We start from the raw sequence: 18,375 nt of genomic DNA on the forward strand, positions 1-18,375 counted from the left end.
AACAAGTATTTCCACAAATGCCTGAACATAAATGCAGCAATTCAAGAAACAGGAATTAGGAAGACAACATGATACCCCAAGGAAACACTAGCACTTCAGTACTAGAATGAAGATGAAGAGATTAAATGCCAGAAATGGAATTTAAAAGTCAAAGGATTACTCAGATGTAATCAGAAGCAAATCCCGGAATTATATAAATCCATATATGATGTGAATGAAAATTTTCTCATGAAACAGAGATATTAAAGAAAAAGTGAAGTACTGGCAAAGAAGAATTCAATAAGGCATTAAAAATGGCATTAACAATAGGTTCTTAAAAATTTTACATAAGACCAAAAGGAGAAATTAGAAAAATTAAAGTTGGAGGTTTATGGGATGCTCTGAAATAGCCCAACATACAAGTCTTTGGAGTTTTGGAAGGCATGAAAAGAGAATGAATTAGAAGGCATTTTTAGTGAAATAAATACAGAAAACTTCCCAAATTAGGAGAAAGAAATGTCCAGGTAAAGGGAGCACATAGACTCCTAATAGAAATAATCAGAAAGATCTTCAGCATGACGTGTTGTAGTGAACTTTCCAAGTAAAACATAAAGAAAAGATTCTAAAATTTGCAAGCGAGAAATACCATATTAGTTTGATGATCTCCAGTTAAACTCACAAAACTCACAGCTGACTTATCAGAAAATCTTCAGTCCAGGAGAGCATGGCAAGATATAATCAAGTCTTAAGAGAAAAAAAAAAGTCAACCTAGAGTACTGTACCCTGAAAAGGTCTTACTTATGAATGAAGGTGAAATAATAAAGACTTCCATAACAGAAATTGGAAAAATTTGTCACCACCTGCCCAGCCTTAAAAAAAAAATGCTTGGAGATTTGCTACACTCAGAAACACAGAAACATGGTCACCACTGTGAAAGAATGTGAAGGCAAAATATTTCCCAGTTAAAGCCCAAGGAAAATCCAAGTTAAACAGTAGGAATACGCAAAATGGAGGACAAAATTGATACTTACCAATAGTTAACACTGCATTTAAAAGGCGTCAAGTCTCCAGTTATAAGCTGCTGCTGAGGTATAACAGGCAAAGCTGCTACCTGCAGTGCCAGCATTCTATATGGGCACTAGTTCAAGTCCTGGTGGCTCCACTTCCAAGCCAACTATCTGCTATAGCCTGGAAAAGCAGTAGAAGACTGTCCAAGCCTTTCGGCCCCTGCACCCACTTGGGAGACCCAGAAGAAGCTCCTGGCTCTTGGGTTTGGATCGGCACAGCTTTGCCTGTTGCAGCCATTTGGGATGGACCAGCAGATGGAAGACCTGTCTGTCTGTATGTCTGTCTCTCTCTGCCTGTACCTCTCTGTAACTCTTTCAAATAATAAATAAAATATTTGTATAGACCGGCTGAATGGTTAAAAAATAACATTCGTCTGTTTGCTGCCTCCAAAGAAGACATCACACCAACAAAGATACAACAGACTGAAAGAAAGGAAAAGATACTTCATGCTAACAGAAATCAAAAAAGAGCTGGTGTAGCCATCCTAGTATCAGACAAAGTAGGCTTTGACATAAAAGAGAGACAAAGAAGGGCACTATGAAATGACTGGTGGATCAATTCAACAGGAGATGTGACTATAATAAATGTAATATGCACCCAACTGCAGGGAAAGTGGATTTTACAAGGAAATATTAATGGATTTAAAGAGGCATAGACTGTAATACAGTAGTAATGGGGGACTTATAGTACCCCATTTTCAGCAAAGGACAGAGAAATCAGACAGAAAAATCAGAAATGAAATAGTAGAGTTTAATGACACTACAAACCAAATGGACCTAATGGCTATCTTCAGAACTTCTCATCCTACAATTGCAGAATACAGAGTCTCACCAGTACAAGGAAGTTTCTCTAGGACAGATCATATTCTAGGCCATAAAGCAAGTCTCAGCAAATTAAAAAAAAATCGAAGTCTTACCATGCATCTTCTCTGACCAAAACGGAATCAAGCTGGAAGTCAGCAACTTAAGAATTTCTAGACCATATGCAAAAATATGGAGACTGAACAACATGTTCCTGAATGAACACTGAAGAAATCAAAAGAGAAATCAAAAAAATTTCTGGAAACAAAAGACAACAGTACAACATATCAGAAATTATGGGTATAACTAAAGTAGTGTTAAGAGGAGGAAAGTTTGTAGCAATTGGTGCCTACATCATGAAAGTGGAAAGGCACCAATAAATGAGCTATCAGTGTATCTCAAGGACTAGAAAAACAACAGCAAAGCAAATCCAAAATTATGAGAAAAGAAATAAGAAATTTTAAAAATAGAAACCCAAACCTACAAAAGATAGCAAAATAAAGATCTGTTTTACTGAAAACATAAAAATTGATACACCATTGACCCACCAGAAAAAGAGAAGACCCAAATCAATAACATTAGAAAAGAAAAAGGAAATATAACAGATTACCACAGAAATAAAAAACATTAATCAGGAATCACTACAAAGAGCTTCATGCCAACAAATTGGGAAACCTAGAAAGTTGGAGTCCTGCACCAGCCAGTCCAGGGGTTCCCAAAGGTGTGATAGGGTCAGCACAGGAAGAAATGAGAGACAAATGGACAGCAAGGCTGATGGCATGGCTCTGGCGCTTGAGCACCAGGCTTTATTTTTATATCATAAGTCACATAATGATTTTCCTTACAGTAACAAGTCTGTTATCCATTCTCATGTAGTAACAATTTCTTTGATTTTCAAGGGCATATTCAGAGCATGGGTTACTATCAGACAGATGCAAGATAATGGGCTGCGCATATGAGCCAAGGCCTCGAGTGCTGTCAAGTTATGCAGAAATTGGCTACACAGCTAGAATATTACCTTCCTAATCTAATCTTTACTGAAGTACTAGTGTTCAAAGCAGGCCCTTTTTAAAATGTATCCCTTCTTTTGCAGTTCTTTCCGTAACTCTTTATTTATTGTGCTTTTCTAAAGGTTCACTTAGATCTATTCCTCAGTTTTGACATCCTAACCATACTGGTATTTGTAGCACGTATTGAATTAAAGCTTTAATAACATTTACCTTTATTTTAGTGGGAAGTATACACCAGGAGCCTATTGCCTTTTAATTCTTTTCCACAAACAACTCAACTTTGCATAAAGCATCAACCCCTTCTCCTATACCAACATTCTTCTTGATTAAAATTTTACAAAGCAATGGACATTTTGGGGATTACGAGACCAAGCGCTCTTCCCTAACATTAGAAATACAGCTATCATTAGCAGGACCACCAGGAAGTTCTAGCTTCTTATACAGAGTGCAATTCCCAACAAACCTAAAACCACCAAGAGGACCTTAGCTGTTGTTCTCATGCCTTGCTGAGACAGACCTTCTGCTGTGACCTTGTCAGCTAGCTGAAAGTGCCTTGGCCTTGCCACTAGAAGAAATGGATAGATTCCTGGACATGCACAACCTAACAAAATTGATTCATGAAGATACACAAAACCTAAACAGACCAGTAACCAAGACAAAAATCCAATCAATAATAAATACCCTCCCAACAAAGAAAAGCTCAGAATAGGTTGGCTTCACTGCTGAATTCCACCAAACATTTAAAGTGGAACTAACTAGAATTCTTTTCAAGCTATACAAAACAATTGAAAGGGAGCGAATCTTCCCAAACATTCAGCCTACATCATTTTAATTCCAGTACCTGCAGAAGATAAAGAGAACTACATACCAGTTTCCCTGATGAACACATATGCAAAAATCCTCAACAAAATAATAGCCAGTTGAATCCAGCAACACATCATAAATACCATTCACACAGGCCAAGTGGGATTTATCCCCAGAATGCATGGATGGTTCCACATTCACAAATCAATCAACATGATACAACACATTAACAAACTTAGAACAAAAAAAAAAATCTCAGTAGATGTCGAGAAAGCACCTTAAGCAAGTTGTTTATAGAGGGAACACTCCTCAACACAAGCAAGGCAATTTATGACAAACCCTGGGCCAGCGATTTTATTGAATGGGGAAAAGTTGGAAGCAACACTGAGATCTGGAACCAGACAAGGGCACCCACTCTCTCTGTTGCTGTTCAATATAGGCCTAGAAGTTTTAGCCAGAACTTTTAGGAAGGAAAAATACATGAAAGAGATACAAATTGGGAATGAGGAAGTCAAATTATCCTTATTTACAGACATGATTCAATAAATAAGGAATTCAAAAGACTGCACTAAGAGACTATTGAAAGGCAAAAAACTATTTGGTAAAGTAGCAGGACATACAATGAAATAGCCTTTGTGTACACAGATAATGCCATGGCTGAGAAAGAACTTCTCAGATCAAAACCATTCACAATGGATTCACAATAAATTAAACACCTTGGAATAAGTTTAAACAAGGACATCAAAGATATCTACAATGAAAAATACAAAATATTAAAGAAATAAATAGAAAAAGACACAAAAAATGGAAACTACCATGTTCATGGATTGGAAGAATGAACATCATTAAAATATCCATACTACCAAAAGCCATTTACAGATTCAGTGTGTCCCTGTTAGTGTTTTCAGCCATGACCAAGAACGACAACCAAGACCACGCTGAGCCTCAATAAGTTCCATTAGGGCAAAGAACTTCCAGGAGCAGCATCAGAGGGAGAGGAGCTCAGAGTGCATGTGTAGAGCTGGAGTTTTATAGGGAACTTGTGTCAAGGGAGTTCAGAGTTAGGTGGGAGGAGAGTTGAAGTGGCCAAACAAAACAAGGTGGGATTCGGGCTGGAGCATCTGGAGAGGATACTAGATACCATGAGATGGTGTTCCTGACACAAGGAGTCATCAGGGCTGCCTCATTTATAGCTGTGGCAGTAATAGGGACCTGGAAGCACAGGATCTCTGACTTGTAACTGGGAGCAGTTGCGGGAATGGTGAAGCTCAGAAAGTCTCTCAGGCCTGATTTGTAGCTAGGACAGATTATGAGAATGGTGAAGCTCTCTAGGAGTGTGGCACCAATGTTTTTATTTTCTTGATGCCAGGAAAGAGTATGGGAGATATCTTGGACCTGTGTGGATTTAGGACTCTCATAATCCCAGTCAAGATAACAAGGGCATTCTTTTCAGATACAGAAAAAATACGATGCTGAATTCATTTGGAAACACAAGAAATCTCAAAAAACAAAGCTGGAGGCATCACATTCCCAGATTTCAAAACATAATAAAGAGCATTTATAATCACAACAGCCTAGTACAGGCATAAAAACAGATGAATAAGACAATTGAATAGAATAGAAACTCCAGAAATCAATTCACACATCTACAACCAACTTATCTTTGACAGAGGAGCTAAAATCTATCCCTGGAGTGAGAACAATGTCTCACACAATTGATGTTGGAAAAACTGGATCTCCACATGCTGAAGTATGAAGTAAGACCCCTACCTTCCACCTTACACAAAAATACACTCAAAATGGTTCAAAGACCTAAATCTATGACATAGTACTGTGAAATTATTAGATAACCTTGGGGAAACCCTGAAAGACCCTGGGATGGGTGAAGTTTTCTTCGGAATGACCCCAGAAGCACAGAAATACAAAGACAAATTGATAAATGGAATTGCTCAAATTGAGAAGCTTCTGCACTGCAAAAGAAACATCCAGCAAAGTGAAGAGGCAACTGACAGAATGGGAGAAGATATTTACAAACTATGCAGCTGATAAAGGATTAATATCCAGAATATATAGAGAAATCAATAAACTGTACAACAGTAAAACAGTCTAGTTAAGAAATGGGCAAAGAACTTGAATGTACACTTCTCAATAGGGAAAATCCAGGGGCCAGCACTGTGTGTTAACAGGTAAAGAAGCATCCTGCAGTGCTGGAATCCTATATGGGTGCCGGTTCAAGACCCACTTCTGATCCAGCTCTCTGCTATGGCCTGGGATAGCAGTAGAAGATGGTTGGTCCAAATCCTTGGGCCGCCTTAGGAGACCCAGTGGAATCACCTGGATCCTGACTTTGGATTGCCAAAGCTCTGGATATTGGGGCCATTTAGGGGGTGAACCAGCAGCTGGGAGATCTCTGTGTCTCTATGCCTGTGCTTCTCTGTAACTCTGCCTTTCAAATAAATAAATCTTGAAAGAAGAAGAAATCCAAATAGCCAACACACAGAAGAAAAAGTGCTCAGGATCAGTGGCCATTAGCAAAATGCAAATCAAAACCACAATGGTGCTTCAACTCACCCGTTACAAAGGCTTTCATTCAAAAATCAACAAATAACAAATGTTGATTAAGGATGTGGGGGGAAAAAAGTTGCCCTAATCCACTACTGCTGGGAATATAAAACTGTACAGCCACAGTGGAAGACAGTTTGGAGAATGTTCAATGCAGGTCAGTTCACAGTAGCTAAGATATGGCATCAAGCCAGATGTCTGTCAGCTGAAGACTGGAAAAAGAATTAATGCTATATGTACACTGTAGGATACTACACAGTGGAAAAATAAAAATGAAATCCTGTTGTTTGCAACAAAATGGATAGAACTGGAAACCATTATACTTAGTAAAATAAGCCAGTCCCAAAAAGATAAGTACCTTATGTTTTTCCTGATCTGTGGTAACAAATAGAATACCTGAAAGTAATATATAGAGGTGAAATTGACACTCTCAGTTGCAATGACTTTCAATAGCTCTTGTCTTCACTGTTAAGGAACAGTTTTTTTCATACTATTTGTTAATCTTATGTGAATAAAGTTAATTGAAAATAGATCTTAGCAAAAAATAAGAATGGGACTAGGAGAAGGAGGAGGAAGAAGAGCAGGAGTATGGGTGTGAGAGCAGTTAGGTTTGCAAACAGTCATTATGTTCCTATATTTGTGTGTATGAAATGCATGGTTTGTATACCTTACATTTAAAAAATGTTGTTTTACACTCAAAAGGAATATATTCATTATAAACCAAAAAAAAAAACCCTACCAATATTTATAATCAGATGTATGAAAGACTGAAGATGTTTCATGTGAAATTTCAGTTCCATAGTTTGGGATTTTTTTTTTCTCTAAGTAAATTGATCTTGAAAATCAACTTTACCACCTTACAGGAGACTATACATTTATTTATTTGATAATAGCAGGGAATTAGAATATATTTAAGAGTGATTCCAGTTAGATAAAGTTTTTACATTTTAATGTTCATTTCTTTAAAACTTAGCAAAGTCCAAATTGATTGATTGTAGGAGTGTTTCATAAATTAACTGTAAGAATTGTATAATGTTATATTAGTGTAAAAGCCGCATTTTTTTCTGACACATCATCTTTTGATTTTGTGAATGACCTGGGTTTCTGTTTGGATGTTTTGGTTTATATGCTGATCTATTTTGAAAACACTTCCTTTATACCAGGCAAAAGATCAATTATTTTCTTCCTAATATACCAAAAAACCTTCACTTTAACTGGATTTTGTTTGTAAGACTTTGCCCTCTTCTTTCACTCTCTTATTCTCTCCCAATCTTTTCCACACCAGTATAAAATGCTACTTGAACTTTTTTTTCTAGAATTTTCAAGCTAATCCACCATAAGCAGAATTTATCCTATAAATACTAAATTTTGACAGTTGAATACTTCTCAAGACTATGATACTATTTAGTAGGCATTTTTAAGCAACAAATTTGGCCATTAGAATGTTGATATTGCTTAATAAAAAAGATTTTTTTGCTTAAATGCAGATGATGGAGGCTACACTTATAATGTCAACATGAGTTCTTCTAGGGGACCCTTTGCAGTTAAAAGAGGTCCATCTTCAAGAAGTGGAGGTCCTCCTCCTAAAAGATCTGCTCCTTCTGTTCCAGCAAGAAGCAATAGTGCAGTGAGAGGACGAGGTAAATATTATGCAACAACAAGTTTTCTTTCCTTAGAACTAAAGTTGTTTTCTTATGAATGAAAATGAGTTAAATTGGATTAATGTTTAAACCTAAGAAGCAACATAGAAATAGTAAATCTGCCTATCTACTTGCCTATGTATTTCTGCATCTTATTATTTGGAATTTGGAATTGGAATTGCAATTTGGAATTTGGAAATTCAGGATGAAGAGATAAATTCAGTTACCCATAATAGATGTAATAGGTAATTAATGACCATAGTAGTAAAACCATTCCTTCATTAATTCATTACAGAATCTATTACATTTTATTAAAAGTCCCCTCCAACATTCTTTGATTGTAAGGCTGCTTTTCCTCAAGATTCTCTTGAAAATTATGTCCTGTGAGAATTGTCTCACATGTTTAACTTTGGGTTGTATATTTTAACAGCTGGTTTTATGTTCTTAAAGTAATTATAAAATAACTGAAACTTGGCAATCATAACATTGTTAGTGCTAAGATCACAGAACTATTTCTGTTCAAGGCATCCTTTTTGATTGTGAGGCTAGTAATAAACACAGAAAAACATGAACGATAATTTATTTCTTATGGCAAGGAAATACAGAGAAATCAATAGAAGACATTTTATGTAACATTTACATAATAGTTAAGGAAGGAGTCAGTTCATGTCACTTGCATAGTTGTGAAATGTATGGAAGATCTAATAGTGCAGGAAAGATTGAACTTTTTTTTTTTTTTTTTTTGGACAGGCAGAGTGGACAGTGAGAGAGAGAGACAGAGAGAAAGGTCTTCCTTTGCCGTTGGTTCACCCTCCAATGGCCGCCGCGGCTTGCGCGCTGCGGCCGGCGCACCGCGCTGATCCGATGGCAGGAGCCAGGTACTTATCCTGGTCTCCCATGGGGTGAAGGGCCCAAGCACTTGGGCCATCCTCCACTGCACTCCTGGCCACAGCAGAGAGCTGGTCTGGAAGAGGGGCTACCGGGACAGAATCCGGCGCCCCGACCGGGACTAGAACCCGGTGTGCCGGCGCCGCAAGGTGGAGGATTAGCCTAGTGAGCCGCGGCGCCAGCCGGAAAGATTGAACTTTAATGTAATTGTCACTGGTGGACTAATGAAGAGATTTGAAGTGAACTAAAAGCAGGAAAGCACACAAAAAAGGTGTGAGAACAAATAAAACAGATAACGTTTAGGAGGAGATGTAAAATAAGGTCCTGGATTACAAAGCAGAAGTAAGAACATTTATTAGTAAAGAGGCTTAACAACATAATATCTTACTTCATGTAAAGAGAGAAGTATAATCTCTAGTTCTGTTTTTAAACTTTGGTACAGTGGGTTCTTGATGCTGCCATTATCCAGTTTACCTTGAATACAGTTATCAGTGAATACAGATATCTGCATCTTCAGAATACATACGGAGCAAACCTATTTCCATTAGAGGATTAGCCAGTGAGTGCTTAAAACATGAAACGCTGATCTCTAGGAATTGAGGAATAAGAATTAACACAAGACAAGATTTGAGAAAATTGCTTGCTTTAAAAGGTACAGTTTTCCCCAAATGAATATTCCATTACATTACTAATATGCAAGGGTAAGCTAGTTCATTAGCAGTAAAATAAAACTAGCCACTTGGTAATAATTTAGGAAATAAAAAAATTTAGCTTGTAATAATTTTTCAGTTAAAAGGTAGCAGAGTTTGTGTATGTAAGATGGATTGAATAGCAAGATGGCTTTCTTAGCTAAGAAATAAAAAATAAAAAATGAACTCTATGAAGTAAATAGTTTGAATGTTTACATTTTTGTCATTAATATTCATTAGTAGGGAGCTCTTATTTACCCTAACAGTTAAGATGCAAATGAAGATAGTGTCCCACATTGTACTACTTAAGTTCATTTTTCAGTTCAGGTCCCACCCTCCTGTTAATGCAGACTGCAGAAGGTAGTGCTGACTGATAAGTAATGGAGTTCCTGCCAAACAGTAGGGAACCTGGATTCAGATCTCTCTTTCAACTTCCTCTGTGGCTTTTGTGGGGCATTTGGAGAGGGGGATGAGAGTTTGTTCTTTTGCTTCAAAATTGTTTATTTTTAATTTAAAAACAAGCATTTAAAATATATTTCATATGTAAAGGAATAAATGAAGATGCAAAAATGTTTTTTAAAGATTTTATTTACTTATTGGAGAGGTAGAGTTACAGGCAGTGAGAGGGAAAGACAGAGAGAAAGGTCTTCCTTCCGTTGGTTCGCTCCCCAAATGGCTGAAATGGCCGGAGCTGCACTGATCCGAAGCCAGGAGCAGGAGCTTCTTCCAGGTCTTCTCCCATGCAGGTGCAGGGCCCAAAGGAATTGGGCCATCTTCTCCTGCTTTCCCAGGCCATAGCAGAGAACTAGATTGGGAGAGAAGCAGCCGGGACTAGAACTGGTGTCCATATGGCTTGCCAGCACTGCAGGCGGAGGATTAACATACTGATCTATAGCACCGGCCCTGGATTTTAATATAATTTATTGGAAAGGCAGAGTAGCAAATTACCATCTGGTGGTTCATTTCCCAAAGGGCTGCAACAGTAAGGGCTGGGCCAGAAAGAATTCAGGAACAGGAAACTCCATCCTGATCTCTCACAATAGGTGACAAGGTGCTAAATACGGGCCATCCTCTGCTTTCTCTCTAGATACGTTAGCAAGAAACTGATTAAAAAACAGAGTAGCCAGGAATTGAGCTGGTTTTCTGACATGGGAACCAGACTTTGCAGGTGGTAGATAAATGTGCTGTGAGACAACGTTGGCCCCCAGAAAGTCTTTTCTAAAGAAGTTTTTAAGCACTAAAATTGGTGTTTCATTTGCTGCTTGTTTATGAGAATCATTGGTCCTGAAGGCATATTAAGATACATACAACTATGAGAAATTTTCCTGAGTTACATACTTTTAGCCATTCAGGGTAGGGCAGGGCAGGGGGAGACATTAGAAATATGCAAAGGCAGGGGCTGGCACTGTAGCGTAGCGGGTAAAGCCGCTGCCGGCAGTGCTGGCATCTCATGTGGTGCTGGTTCGAGACCCGGCCTGCTCCACTTCCAATCCAGCTCTCTGCTATGGCCTGGGAAAGCAGTAGAGGATGGCCCAAGTCCTTGGGCCCCTGCACCCACATGGGAGACCTGGAAGAAGCTCCCGGCTCCTGGCTTCGCATCAGCGCGGCTTTGGCCATTGCAGCCAGTTGGGAAATGAACCAGCAGATGGAAGACCTTTCTCTCTCTCTCTCTCTCTCTCTCTCTCTCTCTCTCTCTCTCTCTCTCTCTCTGACTCTCCTTTTCTCTCTGTGTAACTCTTTCAAATGACAAATAAATCTTTTAAAAATATGCAAAGGCAAAGAGAATATATAGTATAAAACATAAAATATAACAAAGTCTTGTTAGGAGAATGAATGGGAAAGAGGATTAATTGATAACAGAACTTTATTTTGAAAGACTCTAAAGGAAAAAGAAAGAAGTATGTTAAGGATAACTTAGGTCCTTTAAAAACTGAGGTGGCTACAGAAAAAAGTGAAATTTTTGAAAATGAGGCAGTTATGTAAAACAAAATAAGAAATAGTTCCAAAGTTTACAGTAGCCTGAATTCAGATTTTTCCACTCTACCATAATGTGAAAGAACTATGTACTTCAAATTTTGAATTTTGCTATTTTCCTGGCTGGTGATAGGTGATCTTTTACTCTCCTCTGATACGGGGTAGTGAAAGTAAGCTGCAGTTCCCAGTAACCCCTGTGATCTTATATTTCTGTAGAAGTATGTTGTGTTAGTAACTGGCTGCGATGTTCAGGAGATATAATATATTAAATTCATATTTAACTTAAGGAGGATTTTGACTTAGAACTAAATTATGAGAAGCATCTGTATTTACAAAAAGGTTTTGTTGCACTAAGTTGCCAATGCTGGTATGTAAAAACAAATGAGTTAAACAGCAAGAAGACTGGAGTATACTGAGGCTTTTTAAAAAAAGAAAACAGGTTGAAAGGATAGTGACAGATTTGTTTCAACTAGTCTTTACACTAAATTGTAATTACTTGGTTTAATTTTGTGTTTGAAATTTGAATAGTAAAAAGAACAGGAATAATGGACCAGTATGATGAACAATTATAAGCAGTAAGAGTGAAGACAAGTTTTTAAGAATAATTTGATGTGATGAGAAGGGATAGATAACTGAAATGATGACACATGCAAGGGAAGGATAGTCAAGTGCAAAAGGAACAGAAGGAGACATTCAATGAAGGAAAATGTGTAAGTAATCTTATTTTTGAGGTTTTGTCTACATAAGGTAACATTATTTTAAACTTTCTGTGTAGAGAGGGAACATAACAAGAAAAAAATGTGAATAACGTTTAAGCGGTAAACAGAAAAGCATTGATGGAGTCTTGGAATAATTTTTGACTTCTGTAAAGAGGAAAAAATGTTCTTTGAGGTACTTAATGTTATGATGTTGAAACTAAAGGTCCTGAATCACGCGGGAGAGAGAATTATGGAGATCTACCGCGTAGAAAGCCAGTGTCTTCCCGGAGAGATTACTATGTGTCACCAAGAGGTGGTGGTTATGCTGCAAAAGATAGGTAAAGGAAATCAGTTTTTAATTTTAAAATTAACAGTTTGGTATTATGTAAGAGCCACTTCCATTTAGACCTCAAAATATTGCCTTACACCAGAGAAAATCTTTACCAATTAAACATTACATCCCAAAGTTCCCCCCCCTCTCAACCCCTGACAAATAGCATGTTTATTTTATCTGTATGATCTATAGAGGATAGTTCATGTGATCTTTTGTGTCTCCTTTTCCTTAGCATGTTTTTAAGATTCGCTGACATTATAGCATGTATTTGGTACTTATGTTATTTTATTTCTTTTATTTATTTGAAAGAGTTACAGACAAGTAGAAACAGAGATCTCTCATTCACTGTTTCAATCCCCAAATGTCTGGAACAGCCGGAGCTGAGCTGGTCCACAGCCAGGAACAAAAGCTTATTCTGAGTCTCCCTCTTGGATGCAGGGGCCCAAGAAAGTGGATCATCTTCTACTGCTTTGCCAGGCTATAGCAGAGAGCTGGATCAGAAGTGGAGCAGCCAGGACTCAAAGCAGTGCTAACATATGGGATGCCAGCACTGCAGGCGGTGGTCTTACCTTCTGTGCCACAGCCTCACCCTATTTAAGTTCTTTTCTAACATAATATTCCTAGGATCATTCAAATCATATTTGAGTATCTGTTTCCAGTTACTTTGGATATATACATAAATAACTGCAATTATTGAGGGAAGTAATAATTAGGTTTAATTTTTTGATGAGTCATTAAATTACAACATAGCAGTTGCACCAGTTTATTTTATATTACCAATACTCTAGGATCCCAGTGTGTTTATATCCTCTCTTTTTTCCATTTTTAAAAAGATTTTATTTATTTATTTGAAAGATAGCATTACAGACAGTGAGAGGGAGAGATAGAAAGAGAAAGGTCTTCCTTCTGTTGGTTCACTCCCCAGATGGCTGCAGTGGCCAGAGCTGGGCTGATCCGAAGCCAGGAGCCAGGTGTTTCCTGCCGGTCTCCTGTGCAGGTGCAGGGGCCCAAGGACTTGGACCATCCTCTACTGCTATCCCAGGCCATGTCAGAGAGCTGGATTGGAAGAGGGGCAGCAGGGACTAGAACTGGCACCTATATGGGATGCCGGTGCCACTGGCAGAGGAACAACTCACTGTGCCGCAGAGCTGGCCCCTTTTTCAATTTTTTTTTTTTTTTAGTATAGACTTTGTAGTAGATAGGAAACATGTCTTTATTTGGTCATCATTTTCATTTTCCTAATGAATTACGGAGTTGTGTCATGTACTTTTAGCCCATTTGTATGTAGTATTTGAAGGAATACTGTTCAATAACTTCGCTGATTTTTTGTGTGTGTTTAAGAGATAGTGTTTTTGTGTTTTGTACTTTAGAAATTAATATTTTAAAACCCACTGCTTTTAAGTTACAGAGATTATCCAGGTTCCCAAGAAGGCAAGGATTATGGTCCTCCAACTAGAGACGTTGTGTACCATGATTATGGCCATTCTAGTCCTCGGGATGAACATTTCTCTAGAGGATATAGGTACCTTGAAAATTCTGTGCTTATCAATTATGTTACTGAAATTGGTAATTTTTAAATTAATTAAATCTTTCCTAAATCTAGTGACCGTGGTGGCTATGGTCGCAATAGAGATTATTCTGAGCATCCAAGTAGAGGCTTTTATAGAGATGCATTTGACAATTATGGTAAGTGTCCAATTTTGATTTGTGTAGTATAGATTCAGCTAAACCAGCCACATGGTGAATATAATTTTACTCACAAAATGTAAATTGTCTATTATGGTCTCTTGACTAGATTGAGAATATTGAGCCAAACAGTTTGCTATTAATGAAAGTTAATCTTTCCTCCCATTGGGAAGTTTAATCTTTACATTTTAAAATAATGAGTGTGACAATGTTATGTATAGGATCTGCATGAAACATTAAAATTCACTCTGTTTTCAGAGGAAGTAAATATTTGTTACTTTCAACTTAAGACCCCTGCCTACTTCAGCTTAATTGATGTCATTAGAGGCAGATAAAAGCAATGTTTTCTCAACTGTTTAATAACCAGTATCATGGTGTAATGATACCCAAAAAGTGTTGAAGTTTTGCTTTCTGATCATTGAACTGCAGGGAATTCCCGTGGCGTACTATCTGCACGAGGGCCTCCACTGACTTACAGTGGAAACAATCGTTACGAAGATTGTAACAGTACACGAGATGGATATGGTGGAAATCGGGACAGTTACTCAAGCAGTCGAAGTGACATGTATCCAACTGGTCGTGCACGTGGTAGCAGACGGGAACGAGGGTTCCCACCTTCTCTGGACAGGGTGTACTATGTTCCTCATGGATCATATGGTAGTTCAAGTTGTGGGGCTTCTAGAGGCAGTCAGGGGAGAGGCCAGTCTGAAAGAGGAGGACGAAGAAGGTACTAAAACAAAAATTACACTTGTTTGCCAAACTTCCTTTGCAGACAGAAAATTTAAATGCTACTTTTCTTGTGTTGTAAGTACTAGCTATTAAAAGAAATACCTTGGTTTTGGAGGAGGGGGCATATATTAACTTCTCTTCTGTGACTTTTCCCTTTTACAATATATAGATAGATTTGTTTAAAGTAATGTCAGTGTCGCTGTTGAGAAATAAACGTTTCTTCTTGAGAGTGTTTGTACTGTTAAAAGTTCTTAGAATAAAAGTTTGCACAAAACCCTGTGTCCCGTTGCATTGTTCTTTGTTGCATGTATGTCACTACACCAGCCCTTAAACTATCTTTATATTATAAAGAAATAATTACTTGAAAGAGGGTGAGCCGGCACCGTGGCTCAATAGGCTAATCCTCCACGTGCGGCGCCAGCACCCCAGGTTCTAGACCCGGTTGGGGTGCTGGATTCTGTCCCGGTTGCTCCTTTCTTCCAGTCCAGCTCTCTGCTGTGGCCTGGGAGTGCAATGGAGGATGGCCCAAGTCCTTGGGAGACCAGGAGAGGCGAGTGGCTCCTGGCTTCGGATCAGCGCGGTGTGCCGGCCGCAGCGCTCTGGCCGCAGTGGCTACTGGGGGGCGAACCAACCAAAAAGGAAGACCTTTCTCTCTGTCTCTCTCTGTCTGTCTCTCTGTCTGTCTCTCTCTCTCTCTTTCTCTCTCACTGTCCACACTCTGCCTGTCAGAAAGAAAGAAAGAAAGAAAGAAAGAAAGAAAGAAAGAAAGAAAGAAAGAAAGAAAGAAAGAAAGAAAGAAAAGAAAGAGGGTGAGACTGTTTTACATCCACTGATTTACTCTCCAAGTGGCCATAATAACCCGGGCTGGACTGAACCGGAGCTTCACCTTGGTATCCCACATGGGTGGCAAGAGGCCTAAGCACTTGGACCATCTTCTGCCGATTTCCCAGATGTGTGAGCAGGGAGCTGGACTGGAAGTGGAGCAGCCAGGACTCAAACCAGCACCCATATTAGGTGCCTGCCATCGCAGGAGGCGGCTCTACCTCCTGTACTACAATGCCAACTCTAAACTAATGAGTTTTTTAAAAGTACCCTTGTATTTGAAATTTCATTTGTGTCATTAAATTTCTTCATGGCAAGATGGCCTTAATTAAGCAGGATAAGCAAATCATTAAGTTGCTCTTTTTAAAAAGTGAAACATGTAAAAAGGTTTGAGAAGTCTCCAGAATGGCTTTAAAACTCATTGTCCATGGACCAGCACTGTGGTGTAGCAAGTAAAGCTGCTGCCTGCAGTGCCAGCATCTCATACAGGAGCTGGATTGAGACCGGCTGCTCCACTTCCCAGCCAGCTCTCTGCTGTGGCCTGGGAAAGCTGTGGAAGATGGCCCAAGTCCTTGGGCCCCTGCACCCATGTGGGAGACCTGGGAGAAGCACCTGGTGGAGCTTCAGATCAGTGCAGCTCTGGCCATTGCAGCCAATTGGGGAGTGAACCAGAAGATGGGGGACCTCTCTCTGCTTCTCCTCTCCCTGTGTAACTCTAACTTTCAAGTAAAGTAAATAAATCTTAAAAAATAATCACTGTCCTAATACTAAGTTTTTGTGTGTGTGTGTGTGTCCTGATACATGGCAGGAAAATGGAATTGAAAGATACAGTAATGTTTCCCAGACAATTGGGTGATGGTTATAGGCAATTAACTGCTATGCTAGGAAAGGAAAGACTCATACTGAAATTGAACAAACTGGAAAAAAATATTTTTTGTATCCAAATTAGAGAACTAAATGACTGAAATGAGAGTTACTGGAACCCTTAATTTCCATTTAAATCAAATCTGAACTAACTCAGTTTAATACATTTCTTAATAAAATAAGTATTGCCAGGTTTAGAAATATTGGAGTACAAGGCTATTTAGGAGTTCAAATTAATTCTTGAAATAGTTGAAAATGATTTTAAATAAAAATTTATGTTCTTAAAATTGGTAATAATGTGGCACAGTTAGGGTTTTTAGCAAATTCAGCTGAAGATCATGAATAGGAAATAAAGAGGCTTCAACATTTGAAATTCATGTAAAAACTTCCTTTAAGGTTTATTGATTTAAAAGCCAGAATTAGAGGAGGAGAAAATGAGAGAGAGGGATCTTCCATCTGTTAGTTAACTTCCCAACTGTCCACAATGGCTGGGGCTGGGCCAGGTTGAAGCCAGGAAGCTTATAGGGGTCTCTCACTTGACTAAATGTGCTCAACTACTTGGACCATCTTCTGCTGTTGTTCCAGGTTAATTAGCAGGGGACTGGATTGGAAATGGTGCAGCTGATAGAATAATCAGTGCCCATTATAGGATGCTGGCTTTGCAGGCAGCAATTCTATCTTCTACCCCATAATACCAGTTCTTTGTGTAAAAACTCAAAAAGCATATAGCATATAAGAAATTTAAGGCCAGCGCCGCGGCTCACTAGGCTAATCCTCCGCCTTGTGGCACTGGCACACCGGGTTCTAGTCCCGGTCGGGGTGCCAGATTCTGTCCCAGTTGCCCCTCTTCCAGGCCAGCTCTCTGCTGTGGCCAGGGAGTGCAGTGGAGGATGGCCCAAGTCCTTGGGCCCTGCACCCCATGGGAGACCAGGAGAAGCACCTGGCTCCTGGCTTCAGATCAGCGCGGTGCGCCGGCCGTGGTGGCCACTGGAGGGTGAACCAACGGCAAAGGAAGACCTTTCTCTCTCTCTCTCTCACTGTCCACTCTGCCTGTCAAAAAAATTAAAAAAAAGAAATTTAATACACTACTTAGGTTTAAAAATTGTTAAATGACAGATTAGAGCATCAAGTGGTGTTAGTAAAATGGTGCAGTCTTATGCGTGGCACCATCTAAGCCCCAGGCACCATCTTAGGCTATGACCCCATTGCCATCTTGTATAGTAAACTTTGGTCCTAAGCCCAGCCTGGCTTGCTAAATGTCAGGTGACCAAATGGCCCAACCACAAGCATCAGCTCCACCTCCACCCTAATGAGATTCATTGCTTCCATTTGCCTACCTTCTCTAAGGCTATAACAAAACCTGCTGCCCATACACGTGCTCCTGATCGTTCTCCCTTTTCTGCCTCTTCCTCCAGCCTGTTTCCCACCCAGCAACATACCTTTCCTTTAACTTTAATGTTTGGTGTTTTGTGGTGGCCCTCCATTGCTTCTGTGACTTGGATCCAAGTTCTCTGTGGACCTCGTTCTCCCCTTGGTGATTTGGGAGGCTTTGGGATCCTGGCCTGTTGCCAACCACAAAACTCACTCCTTGGGCTACCTTCATTACCAAATGTTCTGTGATTTCCATCCGCACACTTGCCATTCAGAATCCTCAAGAAAGATGGGGAATGGGGAATTCTCCCACTGTGACTTTTACCACGGATTGTGGTTTTGCTCTGTGTTGTCTTGAAGTCCTGGTACCAGGCACCACAACTCCCAAGGCTTTATGCCTCTCCACGGGCTTTATGCCTTTCCACGGACTTTAAGCCATCCATGGACTGTAGGCCTT

The 18,375-nt window shown here is 39.3% G+C and overlaps 1 protein-coding gene across 1 annotated transcript in view; it reads left to right on the plus strand.

Annotated features, from left to right (window-relative positions):
• The window catches only part of LOC149119166 (RNA-binding motif protein, X chromosome-like), a 29,780-nt gene extending 14,655 nt beyond the window's left edge, over nucleotides 1-15,125 (plus strand). The window contains exons 4-8 of the mRNA XM_089325122.1: nucleotides 7,711-7,863; nucleotides 12,336-12,450; nucleotides 13,849-13,968; nucleotides 14,050-14,132; nucleotides 14,562-15,125. Coding sequence (XP_089181248.1) covers nucleotides 7,711-7,863; nucleotides 12,336-12,450; nucleotides 13,849-13,968; nucleotides 14,050-14,132; nucleotides 14,562-14,866 — 776 coding nt within the window. The 3' untranslated portion in view covers nucleotides 14,867-15,125. The remainder of the gene's footprint in view (nucleotides 1-7,710; nucleotides 7,864-12,335; nucleotides 12,451-13,848; nucleotides 13,969-14,049; nucleotides 14,133-14,561) is intronic.
• Nucleotides 15,126-18,375: the final 3,250 nt, after the last annotated feature.

Source organism: Oryctolagus cuniculus, chromosome Y (genome assembly GCF_051225735.1).
Source record: "Oryctolagus cuniculus isolate XC-2025 breed Fujian yellow rabbit chromosome Y, ASM5122573v1, whole genome shotgun sequence".
NCBI classification, from domain to species: domain Eukaryota; kingdom Metazoa; phylum Chordata; class Mammalia; order Lagomorpha; family Leporidae; genus Oryctolagus; species Oryctolagus cuniculus.